Raw genomic sequence first — 20,598 nt, forward strand, 5'->3', positions numbered from 1 at the left:
CCCTGCCTTCCTTGTGGTCTCTCTTTGGATGCCCCTCTTCCTGCTGGTTTTCCCTGCCTTGCTGTAAAAGTACAACTACCTCTACTCTTTTTTTTTCTTCATAGTACCCATCACCATGGGACATATTAAGTGATCTTAAAATATTTTTCTTATGTTCTCTCGCTCTCACTGGGTAATGGAGATCTTTGTCCTTATACATATTACTGATGCAATAGAGTTGATACTTAATTAATAGTTATTGTTTATTATTAATTAACGTAATTGTACAACTTTATAGGTATAACTATATGTTTCCATACTTGTGTAAATAGTGTAATAATTGCATAAGGGTAATCAGTTTAATTACCTCAAACATTTATCATTTCTCTATGGTGGAATACTCAAAATCCTCTCCTTTAGCTATTTTAAAATATGTAATATATTAGTTTTAACTATAATTATATACTGAGTAATACAGCATTATGTTGTCCCCCGTGACAGGATTCAATCTTTCATTAATAATGAATATTATTCCACTGTGTATCTCTACCACATACAAACAACCAATAGCCATATGAAAAATGCTTAAAATTGCGAATTATCAGGGAAATGCTTATTAAGACTGCAGTAGAATGTCACCTCACACCAGTTAGGTGGGCTGTTATCAAAATGACCAAAGATATCAGTGAGAGGGCCAGTGAGAATGTGGGGAAAAGGGGAATCCTTATTCAGAGTTGGTAGAAATGCAAATTAATGAAGTCATTGTGGAAAAAGATAGGGAGGTTCCACAAAACTAAAACAGAGTCACCATGCGAACCAGATATCCATGGCCGGCTATGTAGCCAAAGAAAGGAAATGGGTATTTTGGGGAGATATCTGACCTTCCTAGTTTACTATGCATAATTCACAGTCGCCAAGACACAAAGTGTTCACCAGGGGTGTTTGATTTGTATTTCTGAAATGCATGAAAATCTTTACAATTCTGAATATATGACTTCCTAGTGAACCATACAGTGAAGCGGAAATTCATTATAGAGTTGGCACAGGATCCTTTAGGGGATAAGATACACAGATCTTCTATGGAAGTTAATTTCTCTCCTTTCCCTTGTTTTTTCTTTTTCTTTTTCTGTGGGCTAAGTTTGGAACCCAGGTCTTGCACATGTTAGGCAATCACTCCACCACTGAGCTACTCCCTAAATTAATTCTTTTCAGAAAAATATGTATCATTTCACTTCAATGATGTGAGTAATACCTGTCTAGGGAAAATTCGTTATGCTCTTTTTCTCATTTCTGGTAGTCACATGCATATGGAACCAGGGAATGATACTCAACGTTTAGAATCTCTTCTTCTGGGACTTGCAGAGGACCCAGAACTGCAGCCCCTCCTCTTTGGTCTTTTCCTCTCCATGTACCTGGTCACTGTGCTGGGGAACCTGCTCATCATCCTGGCTGTCATCTCAGACTCCCACCTGCACACGCCCATGTACTTCTTCCTCTCCAACCTGTCCTTTGTGGACATCTGCTTCACCTCCACCACCAACCCCAAGATGCTGGTGAACATCCAGACACAGAGCAAGGCCATTACCTATGCAGGCTGCATCACCCAGATTCACTTTTTTGTACTCTTTGTTGGGTTGGATGACTTCCTTTTAGCTGTGATGGCCTATGACAGGTATGTGGCCATCTGTCTTCCCCTGCACTACATGGTCATCATGAACCACAGACTCTGTGGATTGCTAGTTCTGGTGTCCTGGTTTGTGAGTTTTTTACATGCATTGTTACAAAGCTTAATGATGCTGCGGCTGTCCTTCTGCACAGACTTGGAAATCCCACACTTTTTCTGTGAACTTAACCAGGTGGTTCACCGTGCCTGCTCTGACACCTTTCTCAATGACCTGGTGATATATATCATGGATGTCTTCCTGGGAGGTGTCCCTCTCACTGGCATCCTTTACTCTTACTGCAAGATAGTGTCCCCCATCCGTGCAATATCTTCAGCTCAGGGCAGGTACAAAGCCTTCTCCACCTGTGCATCTCACCTCTCCGTGGTCTCCTTATTTTATGGCACAAGCCTAGGTGTGTACCTCAGTTCTGCTGTGGCTCAAAACTCACACTCCATTGCAACTGCTTCTGTGATGTACACTGTGGTCACCCCCATGCTGAACCCCTTCATCTACAGTCTGAGGAACAAGGACATTAAGAGTGCTCTGAGAAGACTCTATGAGAGAGAAAGATAAAAGTGTCAATTCTACTGAAACTGGAGCAGTACCCATGATTCTCAGAGCTCAGAGCCTTTGGTCTGAAATCTGGGATTCTTTATCAGAACTTGCTCCTTCTAATTTATTCCTGAGTTATCATTTCTTTGATTTCATCTACATCATACAATTCCACTGAATCAGTCACTTTATTTCACATTCTGATCTCTATGAATTCAAATCCCATCCATTTGTCATTTTTCATCTCAAAATTATTCCCATCTTTGGATAAGAAATATTTGATATTGGATAAGAAATATTTGAGAATTCTCACTTATCCCATAAAATACATCTTTTTTAGAAATAATTGAATCTCAATTGACATACATCATAGTAAGTAATAGTTTATTTTGCCAAAATAGTCACAATTTGTATTCTTATGTGAAAAAAACTATTTGACAACAATTTTTATAATTTTCTTGTGGGAGAAAATTTGAAAAAGAAATTTCTTTTGGTAGCATTTATTGAACCCACTGGTGCTTAACCACGGAGCTACATCTACAGACATTTCTGGTTTTTGTTTGAGACAGTGTCTTGCTAAATTGCTTAGGGCCTCACTAAATTGCTGAGACAGGCCTTGAACTTGTGATCCACCTGCCTCAGCCTAATGAGTGGATGGGATTACAAGCAAGCACCACCATATCTGCCTGAGAATAGTTTTTCAACTGTGTATTCATGATTTTTTCCTATATTACTTCCATTTTTGATAAGGTAGCCTTTCACCTACCATGGTGTTAGCTGTTCATTAGGTTTTATTTGCATCTTTTGGATCCTATTTCTGTTCCAACATGATGTTCACAGAGACTACATTAGGCATGGACAAAACATGTATCCACTCCACCATTTTTTCCAGGCACATATTTTTACACATTAGACAACATTTTTGAAAACATAGCAATAGGTAAATGGTGAATAGCTTAATGGTTCTAAGGGTCTAGGCACTGGGCAGAGGTAGGGGGTTGAATGGGGCTGTAACAGGACAAAACTTGGGATCCTTGACTGATGGGAACCATCCTCTGGTTGATGAACAGATATTAATTATAAACATTAATGAGGTTCAGCCTGATATTTCCACGCATGTCAATGTCAATTCTACTGAAACTAGAGCAATATGTATATATATATATATATATATATATATATATATATACTCATTCTTTAACTATAATGCAATGACTATACTCCTCAAACCCAGCCTCTATTTATCCACCCCTCTTCAACACCTTTCCAATATCTAGTAATCTCTATTCTACATTCTAGTTGGCATTTTATTAACTTCCTCATAGAAGAGAGACCATGAAGAACTTGTCTTTATCTGCATTATTCACTTTGCACAATGTCCTCCAGCTCCATCCATGTGGCCCCAAATGACAGGATTTCATCCTTATATATGGTTGAATGATGTTTCATGTTGTGTGTATACCACATTTTGTATCTCCACTCATCTGTTGATGGGCACATAAGTTGACTCCATATCTTATTATTTTGAACGATTCAATAAACCTGGGCATGGATGCTTCTCTTTGCTCTGTGATTTCATTTCTTTGTTATCAGTGTAAATAGCTGGCTGTGATATTTTGCTCGGTGTTTCCATGGTGGAAGCTCACAAAAGGGTCCTTGGATCTCTCATGATCTCTCATGGTCATTTATAATTTTCTCCAATTTAAAAGTTAATTTATAATTTTATCCAATTAAAATTTCAATTAAAATTATTAAATTGAATGTAATCTGTTAACAGTTCAAATTTTTATATGTTTCCCTTTCCTGTTGAAGTCATGATTGCTTTTCACTTTCTCCCATGTAATTGCGAGCTGTCATTGCTGTCACGGTGCATCCCATGCTGAAATTGCCCTCGTGTGCTTTGTTCTAATGAGACCTGGTGAGAGAGAACCCTGAAATGGGCTGTGGCTTTCTGTCAACCCAAACATAAAACGTACAGAAGACTGTGGTGAAGTTTGCTTTCTGATTGGGGTAAAAGTGTTGGATATTGAAATAAACAGATTTGGGACAATAAGAAATGTTGGCATCTGACGTTTCATTGCTCTCACTCTCTGCTGTGTAGAGACTAGGGAGATGGTACAGATGGACTTGTGATTTTCACTGTGGCTTTTACTACTTAAGAACCTCTCCTACTGCCTCCCTTCTGCACACACATGGGAACCCCACACTCTTCTGAGATCTTGCCAGAGCCCTGAGTTCCTCTGTTCAGGCAACCTTATCAATAAAGTAACAGTATATTTAGTTTCTTTCATTCTAGGTTTTTTCTCTCTTACTGAAATCCTCTTCTCTTCTTCTCAGATTTTTCCCTGCAGATGAGAATTTTGTTACCTGGGGGCGAGTCCAAAGCCTTTTTCACCTGTGGGTCTAATGTCTTGCTTGATGCCCTGGCTGTGCTAGTCAGCACTCTGTTACTATAACACAGCACTTCAAATAATTTATTTATAAGGGGAGAAGGTTTATTTTGGCTCAAAGTTTTCAAGGTTCCAATCTGTGATGGATTGGCCCCATGGCTTGGCCCTGTGGCAATGAGCCCTTGATGAGGCGTGGCAAACACGTTGTGGAGTAAAGCTGCTCACCTCACGGTCAGGAAATGAAAAAAGATAGAGGAAGAGACCTGGATACCAATTTCCCATTCAATGGAAATCTCCCAGTGAACTAAGACCTCCCACTAGACCTTCATTTTAGCATTTCTACCACCTTCCAATAGCACCAAGTGGGGGCCTGAGGTTTAACACAGGGTCTTTGGAGGACACCTCAGATTAAAAATGCAGCTCTTGAGGTCTACCTCAGCACTGCAGGAACTCTCTTGTCTAGGATGATCTTGATGTAACTTTGGAGAAGGTCACCCACATGCTGAACACCTTTATCCACAGTCTGAGAAACAGGAATGGGAAGGGGCCAGAGGGATCATTCTCCCTAGTAAAGGCCATTGTAGGACTCTCCTGAGCAGCAGCATGCATGACATCGAGGTCCTGAGAGCCTGGCCTTTGTCATCTAGCCCTCTGACTACTTCTGCTGCTACCTGTTTAAAGAAACTCATCCCTTGGATCTTTCTTTGGGATCTTTTCTGATCTTGGCACTGTTCATAAAGTTCTATGTTGATCATCCATTTTACTTGTCATCCAGAAAATCTAAGTTGTATGAATATAACATGACATTTTCCCAGCTATCTACAATAATGATTTCTTTTTTAATTTTTAAGAAACCAAATCTTTAATAAACATTCTCAGAAGTGATGCTCTGTGTGTGCTTTTGCTCTGAAAACTAACTTGCAGAAATGTGTTCTGAGGTGAGGCAAATAAGACCAACTCAAAGATTTCCCACCATTTTGTGTGATTCTCTTTGCTTCCTGTCATCCTCAGCTTACTGAATTTGTCTACTCATGCACAGTATGAATTCCTCAAAATTATGAACCCTATCTCATCTGTGCCTGAAAACCGTGATGTCCAGCACAGTTCTGGGTAAGGAGTTTGTCCTCTGTAAATTTTAGTTGAATAGAACAAAAATTAGGAGATGGTTGAAGAGAAAGAAGAGAGAGTCTGAGCCACAAAAACTACACAGGGGCAGGTGAACTAAGAGGCTTTGAGGAAGAAAAATAATCCAGACTCATGGAGGTAGATCTTGATAATAAAGCAAGAGAGGGAGTGAACTCAACACCCATTGAAGTACCTGCACTCCCCACTTTTCCTGGGGCAGTCTTCACAGTGGTCAGGGTATGGAAGTAGCCGAGCTTCCCATCTGTAAATGCATGGAAAAGGGAAATGAGGTATATCCATAACTGGGTGCTCTTCAGCCTTCAAGAAGAATGGAATCCTGTCATTTAAAACACAATGAAGGGGACAGGTCCTTGGGTTACATGGAAGCTGCCAGCCAGAAGCAAACACTGCACGTGAGCATTTCTATGTGGAGGCCAATGGATTCTCAATCTATATTCAGAAGCTGGCATCTTCTGCACAGGAGGAGTCCAACACATGTATGGGCTTTTGAGTGAAAATGAAAGAGAACTTACTCGTGTGTTCCCTGTTCTTTGAGAACTGATTATTCTTTTAAAAATGCAAGTTGTCCCATGAGATAAACGGGAATTTCCAATATTTCCAATCCACAATTGAAAATAACTTTGAGAAAGTATGAAAGGGACAAAGGTGAACACAGTTAGGATGGCAAAGGGCAGAAAGCTTCACAAAGTGAGTTATGAAACTGTTGTAGAGGAGTTGAAACCAAAGAAAAGGAAACTCAAGAAAATAAACAGAAGGAACAAGTTCTACTTCCACCATCTGAACAAACTGGCCATTTCTTGCTCTGAGGCTTCAAACTCTGCAGTCAACAGCAATTTTTTAGTCTCAGGACAGAGGATGCTTATATAGTTTATCTGAGAATACTTTCAGAGCCCTCTTGATGTCCTTATTCCTCAGACTGTAAATTAAGGGGTTCAGCATGGGGGTGACCACAGTGTATGTCACCAAGGCTCTTGCACTTGAGTGTCATTTTGGGGTGACAGCAGAACTAAGGTGCACAATTTGAACAGTACAATAAAATAAGGGGACCACAGAGAGGTGAGATACACAGGTGGATGATTTATACCTCCCCTGAGCTGATGAGATCACACAGATGGAGGAAACAAGTCGTCCCTTATACTTTAGTTTTAAGCAGCTTCCCTGAGACCTAGTTATAGTTGAAAGACTGCACATATGTCATGTGCACAATCTGATGAGTTCAGTCATGTACAGAGCCTGGTGCCCCCATGCAATCAATGCCCTAGACACATCCATCCCTTCCCAAGTTTTGTTTTGTTTTGGTTTTTGCTTTTTTTTTTTTTTTTTTTTTGTCTGTAGTAAGGGCAATTAACACCAGTTCTGACCTCATGGAATGTTTTCAATATCATTTGCTAGTGCCAGGCACTATGTTGTAATCAGGTGTCTAGAAATTAAATGTCTTATATAATTAACTTTATACCCAATGAAAAAGCAAATGTTCCCTCCCACACACCCTCAACACCCTTCTGCTCTGTGCTTGATGAGCTTGGTCAGTTTAGAATTCTCATGTAGGTGGAATCACATGGTATTTAATTTCAAAGGCATCCCCTAGACCCAAGTGTTTTCAAGTGGCTGAAAAAAATCAAAGCAAGAGCAGTAATTGTGACAATTGAAAAGTGTATGAAACTCATACTGAATAATTATTTGTTTTTACTGTGATTAAGACATATAACATAAACATGTAACATAAAATTTGCCATGGTAATTGTAGTGGAATGAAATACATTTCACAATTACTCAGTTTCCAAAAGTTATTGTCACTCCAAAGAGACTCTGTAACTATTGAGAAAGAACTCTTCACTTCCCTCCCCCAGCCCCTGCTCAGTTCCCATCTAATCCCTATCTCTACAAATTCGCATATTTTAGCTATTTCATATGAGTGGAATCCCACTAGATGTGTCCTTCTGTTTTAGTTTATTATTTAGTTTAATGCTTGCAGAGTTCACCCTTGCAGCAAGTGTCAGCCCGTAGATTCTTTCCCTGGCTGAATGATCTGTGATGAACACTCACCATGTTCATGCTGGTGTCTGCTGGTGGACACTGTTTTCCCCCATTTTTGGTTACTACAAACATTGCTGCTGTGGACACTGATGTACAAGTGTCTATTTGAGTCCCTGTTTTCCATTCTTTGATGGGGTGGAGTTGTTGGGGGTAAGATAATTCTGTTTTGAGGAACTGCCCAAGTGTTTTCCCCAGTAGTGGAGCCATTCTCCGTTCCTGGTGGTAATGTGTGAGGATTCCTGGTTCTCCCCCTTCTCATCAACATTATTATTTTCTTCCTGAAAGTTTATGTTACTTTTTAATTATTAGTCTATTTTTGATTGATGATAATTTTATGTAATTACGAGTTATAAAATGATATTTTGATATATGTATACATTTATGTAGTGATTAATTCAAGGATATTGGTCTATCCATCACCTTAAACAGGTATCATATTTTTGTGCTGAGATCATCCAAAATCCTCTCTTCCAGCGATCTTTTATCTATTTATTTTTTTGTTGATTTTATTATTTATTTAAATACACAACAACAGTGGAATGCATTACAATCCTTATTACACATATAGAGCATGATTTTGTCGTTTAGTCACCTTCATATGAAATGGAACAAGAGAGTGCATTCCTCCTGTCTGCCTGTACCTTTGTGCCTGTTGACCAACCTATCTCCATTACCCTTTTCTATTCCGCTGTCCATTCACTGGTAACCCTTACTCTACTCTCCACTTCCAAGAGATCAGCTATTTTAGGTTCATTTTAAGGGATGTTAATAGTATCTCATTGTGATTTTGCATCAAATTCAAATTTTGGTCTCCATAAGTCAAGTTTTATTGGGAGACAGTCACACCTGCTCATTTGTGTGTTACCTGTGATGGCTGCCACTCCTGTTGCAGAGCAGTGTCACTGTGAGGGACCATCAGGTCTGTGAAGCCGAAGACATTTACTATTTTTCCCTTCACAGAAATTTGGTGGCCTCTCCATTCAAGCAAGTAGACAGAGTGAGAACCATGTTAGTGAATGTGTGTGTGTGTGTGTGTGTGTGTGTGTGTGTGTGTGTGTGTGTGTGTGGAGGGGGGGACACTTCCCTAGGTCAGAGCTCCTTGGTGGGTAGAGGATGTGACGGACAGAAGGACAGACACCAAAGGTGTATAAGCCCTCATCCCTGAAACTTCTGACTATTTAACCCCACATTTTGTATTCAACTGTGAATATTGCCTTTAAAATCAGAACAAATAAAAAAAAATACATACTGGGATATTATTACAATTGCCCTCCGTTCTATTTCCTTTAGTTTTTGTAATAGCTAGCTATTGCTTCAGAACAAGCAGTCCTCAATGCAAATGGTCTAATAAGGATTTTTTTTCAACAAATGGGACAATCTGGTTTTCTAATTCTGGCTCAGGAAAAGCACATGTATGTTTTCGGGAGAGCCCATGACCTGGAATCACATGAGGGGCAGGAATTCATCTCCCTTGTGAACCACCCTTTGATCTTGAGGACTGAAGTCATCCTGAGCCTGAAGGACACACATAATGAAGGATATGGGTATTGCTCATTTACTACCTTTATAGTGCTGTGGCAAAATTCAGAAAGGGGAGGAATATTTCACTTAGAACAATGGAAGGTTTGATATTTCTAGGCAGCACTGGAAATTTCTAAGCAGAAACACGTCAATGACTCAATAACACAACCTAAAAAAATGCTGACCAGTCCCCAGTAAACAAACCCCTGACACATGAACACCAACCTTCCCCACCTCAGTGATTATAATTGCAGTATGAAAAGACATATGTGCAAAGTAATGCAATGTGTAATGTAGAAGTTTATCTCATATTTAAAGTCCTCTCTGATTTTGAGGCCAAAGTAATCATATTTTCATTTCAATTTTTTCTATCCATTTAGACTTCAAGTGGAGACATGTATTTGAAAATAAGCTTTGCCAGTGATTATGGTAGAGACTGTGGACACCAAGCTGGGCAAGAGAAAAGAATCCCAATGGTGAGAAGAAAAGCCAGTGCTCAGCCATGAAGCTCACTGGTCTGTTGGAATCTGCCTCATCAGGAATAGCAGGTGAGATGGGGACGCGCGGAGACATGAGGGACCCACAGGGCAAAGCCATGCTGTGGGATTCCCTCCAGTATAGGATTATTACACAGGCCATCTTAACTGTCAAATGCATTTTTATACACGGAGGACAGCAGATTAGTGTGTTTTAATATCAACAAAAGAAAAGTCACTTGGTATGACCCATCATTTGAGAAAAAAAATGTTTTTCAGAAATGTATGTTGTCCCTTGAGATAAGTGTGAATTTCCAATGTCTCTAATTCAGGATTGAAAATCACTTGGAGAATGTATGTAGATGATAAAGAGGAAGAAAACTGCTCAGATCTCAGAGGGAGCAGAAAGCTTAGCAGCTGTGTTTTATGACTCTCATAGAGAAGTTGAAATCGAAGAAAGAGAAACTTCAGGAAATGGATAGAAGGAACAAGTCATATTTCAAAATTCTAACAAAAAACATTTCTAATTTTTCACTATGAGGCTTTGAGCCCTGTGATCAAAAGCAATTTTTAAAGACCCACCAACATGGGCTCTTTGATAATTTCTTCACAAAAGAGTCTTCTCAGAGCGCTCTTGATGTCTTTATTCCTCAGGCTGTAGATGAAGGGGTTCAGCATGGGGGTGACCACACTGTACATCCCAGAGGCGGTTGCACTGGAGGGTGAGCTCTGGGCTGCAGCAGAACTGAGGTACACTCCTAGGAGTGTGCAATAGAATAAGGAGACCACGGAAAAGTGAGATGCACAGGTGGAGAAGGCTTTGCATTTGCCCTGAGCTGATGAGATTGCACGGATGGAAGAAATGATCTTGGAGTAGGAGTACAGGATGCCAGTGAGAGGGCCAACTCCCAGCAGCCCTGCCACAAGATAGAGCACCGTATTATTCAAGAAAGTGTCAGAACAGGCAAGATAAACCAACTGATTAGGTTCACAAAAAAAGTGTGGTATTTCCACATCTGTGCAGAAGGACAGTCGCAACGTCATTAAACTTTGTAACAAGGAATTGAGAGCACTTGTGATCCAGGAAACCAAAACCAGCAGTCCACAGAGCCTGGGGTTCATGATGACCATGTAGTGCAGCGGGTGACAGATGGCTACATACCGGTCATAGGCCATCACAGCCAGGAGAAAGTTCTCCAACCCTACAAACAATGTAAAAAAGTAAATCTGCACGATGCAGCCTGCATATGTTGTGGCCTTGCTCTGTATCTGGATGTTCACCAGCATCTTTGGCACAGTGGTGGAGGTGAAGCAGATGTCCACAAAGGACAGGTTGGAGAGGAAGAAGTACATGGGCGTGTGCAGGTGGAAGTCTGAGATGGTGGCCAGGATGATGAGCAGGTTCCCCAGCACGTTGGCCAGGTACATGGACAGAAAAAGGCCAAAGATAAGGTGTTGAATTTCTGGGTCCTTTGAAAGTCCCAGAAGAAGAACTTCAGAAATTTGTCTGAAATTCTTTGAATCCATGTGCTGTGAAGAGAAAAAATTGAACATGAGTAGTTTTTTAAACTAATCCCTTTTAGGGTGACCTCAGTGCCATTCCTAGTTAGCAGATTTGTTCCCTAATAAGCTGATTTATTCCTAATTAGAAATTTCAGTCCTTCTCTACATTTTCCTCAGCATGGTTTGTATTCTACCAATGAACAATCCTTCTATGTCCTCGAGGAAGGGGCCTTGAGTTCCTATCCTGTTCCTGGCCCTGGCTCTGCAATGGGCACAGGCTGCTGAAAAATAGAAGACCCTAAGTTTTCATTATGGAGAACAAATGTATGTGGGCAATTATTAAAAACAGCAGCTCTTGGGGCTGGGGTTGTGGCTCGGTGGTAGACCACTCACCTAGCACATATAAGGCCCTGGTTTTGATCCTCAGGACCACATAAAAATAAATAAATAAAGGTATTGTTTCCAACTACAACTATAATTTTTTTAAAGCAGCTCTATAATAGGATTTCTAATGCTTTCTCCATAAAATGATGATACCTTTTGAGGAGCTAGATTTAAACATCAGAGTGTACCTAGATAAACACATCACAAGGCACAACACACATATGTGTAAGTGATATGTAATAGTAAAAATTAACAAGAAACATCTTCATAATACGTCCTCATAATGTCACATGGTATAGTCAATATGAATCCAACTAGGACAGATAAGAAGAGAAGGAGATAGAGAGGCTTGTTCTTCAGGGGGTCCAGGTAAATGGGTCAAAGGTGACACTTGAGCAGAGGCCTCCAAGAGAGGAGGGCACCCTGAGGTGGTCTGCAGAGACCTGGGCCTGGCAGGAGAGGTGAGCGGTGCAGAATCCTGAGGACAGTGCCTACTGTGCACATTCTCATTTCAAAGGAAGCCACAGGGAAGGAGCTGCCTCCTGGTTTCTGTGGAGATGTGGAGATTCTCAGGAGGGGCCTTTGTTCCCCTGCTCTCTCCTGACAGTTGCTAGAGGTGGCTTTCCTGAGGTGGCTGACCCCTGAGGAGGTGCACATACTTTATGTGGACGAGAGGATGAGTTTAGACACCTGTGAACTCTGGCTGTCCCTTCAACACATAGATGTAAGCATCACCTCCAAGAGTGTCCCTGGGTCCCTATTGTTTCTTGTTTTCTTGATTTTTTTTCTTTGGAAAGACCATTTATCCTAAGGTCTACCCTACCAGAACATTTTCATAGGCACAATATTATATCATTAGTCCTGGTACTTCATGGTGTAGCCGGTGTCTGGAAATTAATCACCATATATAACTCTAACTTTCCATCCGTGAACACATGGCCCACATTTTCCCTGATCCCCTCCCTGATACCAATGTTCTATTCTGTGTATGAGTGTGACAATTTTAGAAATATCATGCCTGTAGAATCATGCATTATTCTACTTTAAAAGGTATCCTGTGGACCAAAGTGTGTCCCTCCTCATTTCTCTCTCTTGGTTAGCGTCAGGAGTCTGTATTATAATAAGCTCAGTAGCCAGATAAGTACTAAAAATAACAGGCCATTGTTCTAGATGAACGTAGAGGCACAAACTTCAATGAAATTAAAGCAAATACTTTCAATGGCATGGTAAGAGTATTATTACAACTTGGAATTCAGGAACTGAATTTCCCCTGATCTATAATACTCTCCATAAAATCCTGCCCCTCTCCCGATATTCTGCCATATTTCCTCAGAGTATTTATCCCTGAGGAAATTATAATATACATGCATTTGTTTCTGTGTAGTCTACACTTGCCGTTATAATCTAAGGTCCAAGTGAGAAGATATTCTACCTTTTCTCTTCATTTTGTGTTTTCACAAATGTGGACAGTTTAATTGAAAAAAATTAATAAATTTAGAGTTTCTATAAGAAAAGAATAATCAGGTGAATAAATGGTTGCAAATCAAATTCATTAAATGAAATGAATGAAAATCTAACATAAAATTTTCATCAAAAGAACTAAAATAACTATCACAATGAGTCTCTAATTCAAGATTGACAAAGACCTGGAAATAAATAATAAAAAGATACTTTTTTAGGAGCAGTGAAAGAAGTGGTATCCAAAGGTACAATTTCATCCTGTAAAAACATAAGTGTGTACAAATGTGCTTAGGACACTGGACATAACGCCAGGAGTGATGGAGTGAGTAACAACCAAGGTTAGAGTGATATCACCGCTCCCTTCATGAGTTCCCACCATGCACGTGGGCCAGGAGTGCTACCTGCATCTTCCCACCTAATCCCAGCAGGAAGCCCATGGGGTCAGGTGCCTATTCCAACTCTGCAGAGAGAGCATCTCTGTAGATGTAACAAAACTCCTGTGTATGAAACATGCATATGAGAAAGATGCAGGTGATCTTCATTTGATTGCAATGAAATATCTTCCACAAGAAGGCAGGGGGTGATTGCTACTCATAAAAATAGAACCAACTCAAAAGCAGAAAAGGAGTAATAAGGAAGAACAGATAAGAAATGAGATGCAAAATGGTATAAAAGGGACTTAATTACTGCCGATAATGAAGAAGAACTTTAGTATAAAAAACAATGGAGGGGTGGGTCAGCAATGTGACCAACTCATAGGTTTGGCCACATGAAATTTATTAACTCACGTGTTCTCACTCAAAAGAGCAATACATATATAAAGGAACTAAATGCAAACAGCAATCTTAGTGAAAACAACTTCCATTTCTTCTCAGAGTTAAAAAAAAATACCCAGTTCCCATAAAATCAAAGTATTTGCAACTACAAAGAGAAAGAAAAGGCTAACAAGCTAAAATAGACTCAGCCTTTGCAATAAAAATTGCAAAATAAATCTTTTTAATTTTGTACACTAATATATTAAGTAAGACTTATTTCATGTGACCACCTAGCACGAGAGAGGATGCTGTGAGATGTATGCCCCCTGAAGGCAGTATTTGTAAGCAGCCCTAGTCTCCTCTTTGTAACGAATATGGAAATGGCTTGAATACACTCCAGGCTGAAATTAAAGAAGAAATGCCCTCACCTCACTGCACAACCCGCCACCCCTGAGACCCATTTTGCCCAACCTGGTACCTGGGAGCTCCCTGGATATGTTCTCATTTTATGGAAAATACTTGATACACTTTCCAAGTCTTGTCTAATTGGACTTTGTTCCCATTATATAGTTGTCAGCAATGATCTAAGCACTGCAGATCTGAGAGTCGCTTCTCTTTTTAACATGTTAACCAGTGGCAGATGAGTGAGTCAGCACTCAGCTCTCTCAGCTCTGGGCTGGGTGGGTCCATGTTGTCAGCTTCTATTCTTGCTGAACATTTCCTGCAGGACCTACCAGGTCTCAGACTCACATGGATGGGGTCTCTGAGAAGGTCTCCTTGTGGAAGTCCTTGTGGAAGTTGATAGTGGAGACTGAAGCTCTGTCCCCAGACAAGACAGCAGGAGGAGTGAATCCCTGGCCCCTGAGCCAGACTTAGGACTCCAGAACAAGCCACCATGTCCTGCTCAGCCTGTGATTTCACACTCTGAGGGACAAGATCAGAGCAGCTACTTGTAGCTCCCTCTCTGCTCATTAGATACAGTCCTCTCGTCACTCCATCCCCTGAGCTCCTGACTTTCCCGGGGGATATTGGTCAGAGCAGAAAGTAAAATATTCCTGCTTCTATATTCCTACGAGATCAGGGCAATTAGGTGAATCTGGTCTTTGTTTTTCTTTCTCCATAAAAATCCTCCACCTTCCAGAAATCTACACTCCTTAGCATTTTTTCCCAATCCTTAGCTACGATTTCCTCCAAGCTACTTGACTTTGCTAGATTCATGGACTGACCAAGCACTGGCTTGGAGGGACACAGCCCCCAATCCCTTCAGAGAATTGCTATTGTCTCTTCATCAGGGAATAGAACTGTGTTTGTTATAAAGTCTTGGAAATTTACCACAACTCTTGAAATCGTGATGCTTTTTACAAAGCACTTAGTTATTTCATGCTTGGAACTAAAGTCAAAAACTGTCATTTGAAAAAACAGAATATAGTGTCACAGTTTGCCTTGGGAAAAAAATGTCATTCATGCCTTTATTTATAAAACATTAGGCAATTATTAGTGATATACTTAGGTCTTTATGTGTGTGAGTGTGCATGCGTGTGTGTGCACATGCCTGAAGCATGGACTGAAGTTAGAATCTTACAAGGATTGTTTCATTTAGTTTTTATAGATGTATATTGTATGAGGTCAATAGTGTCATGACTCATTTTATATTTGTAAAAATGGGGACCAGAGAGGCAATTAGATCTGCCTCCAATTATGAACTGAGTTAGAATGAGCTTTTTTCCTTGTGTTCCCTGCTCTCCTGATCCAGGGCACCAGTCTTCCACCAGGCCTCCTGGAAATGGGTGGCAATCAATTGTTGAGGAAATTTTGGATTTTTATCAGTTGGGATATGTACAGAACCTAGGAGGTGGAAACCTGGGATCCTGCTCTGTGGCCAAGAAAACACAGGACACCACACATCAAAGTGTTATTTCACACAAATGTCAACAGTGGGGAGTTTGAGAAACACTTTCTGTCCAGAATGTTTCCAACTTCAGTGTTGGAAACAAATATGAATCACTTGGGGATCTGGTTGAAATACAGGTTGTGATTTGATGGGTTAGTGTGGTCAGAGATTGTGCTTTTGCAAGAGTTGACAGTCAGGCTACAAGCTCCTGATCCTGGTAGGTGGACCATTCTTCTTCTTTTTTTTTTTAGGCTCAGAAAAATCATGATAATGGCCTATAACAGAATGTTTTCAAGAACAATGCACTGTGGAATGATTGCATCCAGCTAATCATCGTGCGCATCACTTCCTGTGGTTATTATTTCTGTGGTGAGACACTCGATATCCACTCACCACTGTTAAAGATTCTGTTGCTAACTATGGTCACCAGGTTGTAGGTCTCCTGAACTCTTCCTCCTGTCTAGCTGAACCTCAGATCCTTTGACCAACATCTCTCCGCACAATCCCACAAACCACAGCAGTCTCTAATGACCACCATTTCACTTTTTGATATATCTACGAAATTAATGTTTTTAGATTCCACAGGTGAGTGAGATCATGCAGCATTTGTCATTCTGTCTCACTTTCACTTCTCTGGGGACTTCCATTTCCATCTGTGTTGTCACAGCTGACAGAATTTCATCCATTTTTTTGGTTGAACCATACTCTCCTGAGTATACATAAGGTGTTTAATTCATCCATCCATGTATCCAGACATAGGTGGATTCCATATCTGCTTATCTGAATAAGTCTAAGTGAATATGGAAGTGCAGAAGTCTCTGAGGCTAACTTCCAGTGATGTGATTGCTACACCATTTGGTTTTCCCATTATTGACCACTGAGGCTGTTGTCCAGAGTCAAGTGCAGGCATTCCAAGGCCTTCTCCACCATGAAGGCCTTCATCACCTCAGTTCTAATTTAGGTGGTCAGGTGCTGGACTCTGTAGCTCGGCTTCTGCCTAAATAACTAGACATTTGCCTCTTGAAGGCCTCCCTTGTGATAGGAAATGAAACTTGTTGTCCTTGGCTCCTTATCTACAACCTTGGTAGAATCCCTTCTTCATGGAGTGTCTGTGTGAACTAATTCATAGGTTAAAGATCACATGAAATGACCTGTGGAGAGTAGACATCCCAAAGATAACAGCCACTGTGACCATCACCTTACTCATTGGCTCAGGTCACTGTGACATCACAAGCGTTTCCTGGCACAGGAAATGAGTCCAGCATTGTCTCCTGGGAGACTGGGAGAGGTGGTGCAGGGACATCCTCCCAGGACCCAGGCAGGCAGCTCAGAGCCTTGGTCCACCACCCTGTGCTGTGTTGGACTCATGGGCATCATCTCTGATCCACTCAGGATTGGTCCAAATAGCCACAGTAAAGATTTTCAGACCCTTTTAAGTTGTTTTACTATGTTCTCCTCTTGGGAAGATCTAAAAAACTGATATTTCTTGGTAAATCAAATTATTTGTCCCTTATTTCTCATCCTGGTAAATCCATAGAAGATAATTCATAAACTTTTTTGATGCCACCAGAAATAGAAATGCTTACTTCTCTGATTCTGCCCCACAGAGAACTTGTTTTATATTTTACAATTAGTCATCACTCCCACATATTCTGCAGGATGACTGACCAACACTACCCAGGACTTTGGGTCTTGGCCTTGCCTGATATGAATGCATTTCCCTCCTGTGTGACTTTGGACATGCACAAGTGAGTGGTTAATTTGGGGGGTCTACTTGAGTAGATTGAAGGACTCCAGGAGAATTGGTAAATCTTTAGTTCTCTGTGTCTCTGGGAGAGTGTTTCCAGAGATGTTTGTCATTGAGACACTGGACAGAGTGATGACTCTCCCTCCTCATGAGCAACTCCATCCAGACGTCTGTCCCTGCACTGAACAGGAAGACAGAACAAGGGGAAGCTCCCTGCTGGTTCTTCCCTCTGGAGCAGGTGTGTTCTCTCCTGCTGCTGCTGCTAGACATCCAACTCCAGTTTCTGGACCTCTGGACTCTGGCACAGGCCCCAGCAGCCCTCTGGGTCCTGGCATCTCTCCTCCTGGTCTGGCTACTGCACCATTGACCTCCCTGGCTCTGAGGCCTCTGGCTTCTTGGACTGAGTCACACGACTGGCTTCTCTGGCTCTCCAGCTGCAGACACCATTGTGGAAACACTCAGCCTCTGTGATCACGGGAGTCCATGGCATATCTGAACCTGTGTTTCCATCTGTCACCTGTCCACATCCTCTGGAGAAGCCTAATGCCAAAGTGACCTGCATCAGGTGATAGGATGTGGGCAGACATGACCTGCTCCATGGGAAGAAGCTGTAAGAGGCCTGGGGGATTCCGCCACGTCCTCCTCTTCCTCTGTGTTGGAAGGGTGGGCTCCTCTCACGTGGGGGCCTTTTCCTCAGCCACCCTCCCAGAATGATGACACACCTGGGGCAAACACAGCCGGGTCAGAGCCACACGCCTTGAGGTCTGCAATGAAGGGACCCAGGAAAAACACTTTGACTTGGAGGGTGGTTTGTTTTCTACAGGTGACAACAACACACTCCCAGGTGATCTTAGGTGCCTCCAAATCCACCCCAGCTGTAGCATGTATCAGAAGGTCCTTTCTGCTCCTGGATGACTGACCTTCTGTCCTGAGTACACAGCGTTGTGTTTATGCAGTTGTCTGTTAATGGACACCTTTTTTCTCACCATTTTGCTACTGTGAATAATGTTGCTATGGACCTTGGTGTCCAAGCATCTTTTGAGACCCTGTTTTCCCTTCTTTTTTATATATACACACAAGTTGGAATTGCTAAGTGATAGGAAGGTTCTATGTCCAACTCTCTGCAGAACTGCCAAACAGTTTTCTGCAGCAGGTGCAACATTTACATTCCCAGAAGTAATGGATGAGGATTCCAAATTCTTATCTTCATTAACATTGCTATTTTCCTTTTAGCAATTTTGTTACTTTTTAATTTTTATTGAACCATAATCACACATATATGTAAGGTGTACAATGTGATACTTTTATAAAGGTGTATATTGTGCAATGATTGATTCAGTTGATTAGCATTTCCATGTTCTTAAACACATATCATTTCCTCATGATATAAGATCAAAATACTTTTTTCTAGCTTTTTAAAAATACATGTTATAGGGGCTTGGTTTGTAGCTCAGTGGCAAAGTGCTTATGTAGTATGTTTGAGGCACTGGATTTGATCCTCAGCAGCACCACATAAAATTTTTTGAGAGTATTAAAAAATACATGTTATATATTATTAATTTTTGTCCTCCCTAGTAAACAGTAGAACAACAGAATTATTCCTCCTATCTGACTATTGAAAGAAAAGTGGTGCAGGACTAATAACACACATACCTGGGATGAGAAGTGGATTTATTTTTCAGAAGTCTGACAGACTGTTCTGCACAGAGAACAGCAGCAACTCCCCCTTGAATGTGAATTTTTTATAGGCTAGAATCATGGTCGCGGGTTAGGGGCGGGTTTAGTCAGAACTGACATATGATCCTGGGGGAGCCTGGTTTGTTTCTTGGGACCAGAGACAGGCAGTTCTCCTATCTCTCAGAGAGGGAACAGGGAAAGTGTTCTCAAGGAGAGAACAGGGAAACCAGTACATCCCATCTCAGGTGCCGGTAAGTTGTCTCCTATCTCTCAATGAGAGAACAGGGAGAGAACAGTCCATCGCCAGACAGGTAGGTTTTATCTCAGGCTAGTTTCTATTTTTTGAGAATAAGAACAATATTCATAAAGTGAGAGTGGGGGGAAGTAAGATGGCTGAAATTATGCCACAGCTCTCATTATATCCATTGACCAACTTCTTCTCATTGCTCCTCTTGAATTTCCGGTCAGACCTTGGTTCTACTTTCATCTTCTATGAGATCAGCTTTTCTTAGATTCCAACTATAAGTGAATCATGCTGATTAGCATTTCTGTGTTCTTTGAGGAGGTGTGGTTTTGATTTGCATCAAGTTCAAATTTTGGTCTCCGTAAGTGAAGTTTTACTGGGAGATGGCCACACAATCTGTGTGTGTGTGTGTGTGGGTGTGTTGTCTCTGGCTGCTGCCACCCTCATGGCAGAGCTGAGTCACTGTCAAGAGACAGACCATCTGGCCTCTAGATCCCCAGACATTTACTATCTGCCCCTTCACAGAAGTTTGCTGGTCACTCCATTCAAGCAAGTAGGCAAGGTGAGAACCTTATTTGTGAATGCCGGTATATGTGAGTGAACTTTCTTCAGTAAGTGCTTCTTGGTGAATACAGGATATGAAAGAGAGAAGGATGGTCCCCCACAGGTATCCAAGTTCTCATCCCTGCAACCTGTGACTATGTTACCTGACCTTTATCATACAGTTGTGAATATTGTCTTTAAATATTATACCAATGCCAAAAAAAATGAAGTAGCAGATTATTATACTTCTACTCTGTCTTGTTTTCTTTCTTTATTGTAATAGTTAGGCATTGCTGCATAACAAGCATTCCTAAATGCCAGTGGTTTAATGTAGTGCCATTATACAAATGGGACCACGTGGGAAGAGTTATTTTGAGCTTGGTTTCATGAAGGAATATGCATGTTTTTGCAGGAGAACTTATGGCCTACTATCACAAAATTGGGTAAGAATCCAGGCATTTTTGCAAGTTACACTGAGCTCATGATAGTTGTAGAAGCAATACTTGAGCAAAAATGACATATATAAATTGATGATAATGATATTGCTCATTCACGACCTCTCATGGTTATGGCAAAATTCAGAAAAGGGTGGATAGTTCACTTGGAACAACAGAAAGATTCATTTTTC

At 41.0% G+C, this 20,598-nt stretch overlaps 2 protein-coding genes across 2 annotated transcripts; one reads left to right on the plus strand and one right to left on the minus strand.

The window, feature by feature from the left end:
• Positions 1–1,286: 1,286 nt before the first annotated feature.
• On the plus strand, positions 1,287–2,216 carry LOC144253843 (olfactory receptor 7A10-like). Its single transcript, XM_077796507.1, has one exon. It carries the CDS (start codon positions 1,287–1,289, stop codon positions 2,214–2,216), a length of 930 nt encoding a protein of 309 aa, XP_077652633.1.
• Positions 2,217–10,335: 8,119 nt separating this feature from the next.
• On the minus strand, positions 10,336–11,292 carry LOC144253844 (olfactory receptor 7A10-like). Its single transcript, XM_077796508.1, has one exon. The coding sequence runs from the start codon at positions 11,290–11,292 to the stop codon at positions 10,336–10,338; it is 957 nt and encodes a 318-aa protein (XP_077652634.1).
• Positions 11,293–20,598: the final 9,306 nt, after the last annotated feature.

Source organism: Urocitellus parryii, chromosome 3 (genome assembly GCF_045843805.1).
Source record: "Urocitellus parryii isolate mUroPar1 chromosome 3, mUroPar1.hap1, whole genome shotgun sequence".
In the NCBI taxonomy this organism is placed as follows: Eukaryota; Metazoa; Chordata; class Mammalia; order Rodentia; family Sciuridae; genus Urocitellus; species Urocitellus parryii.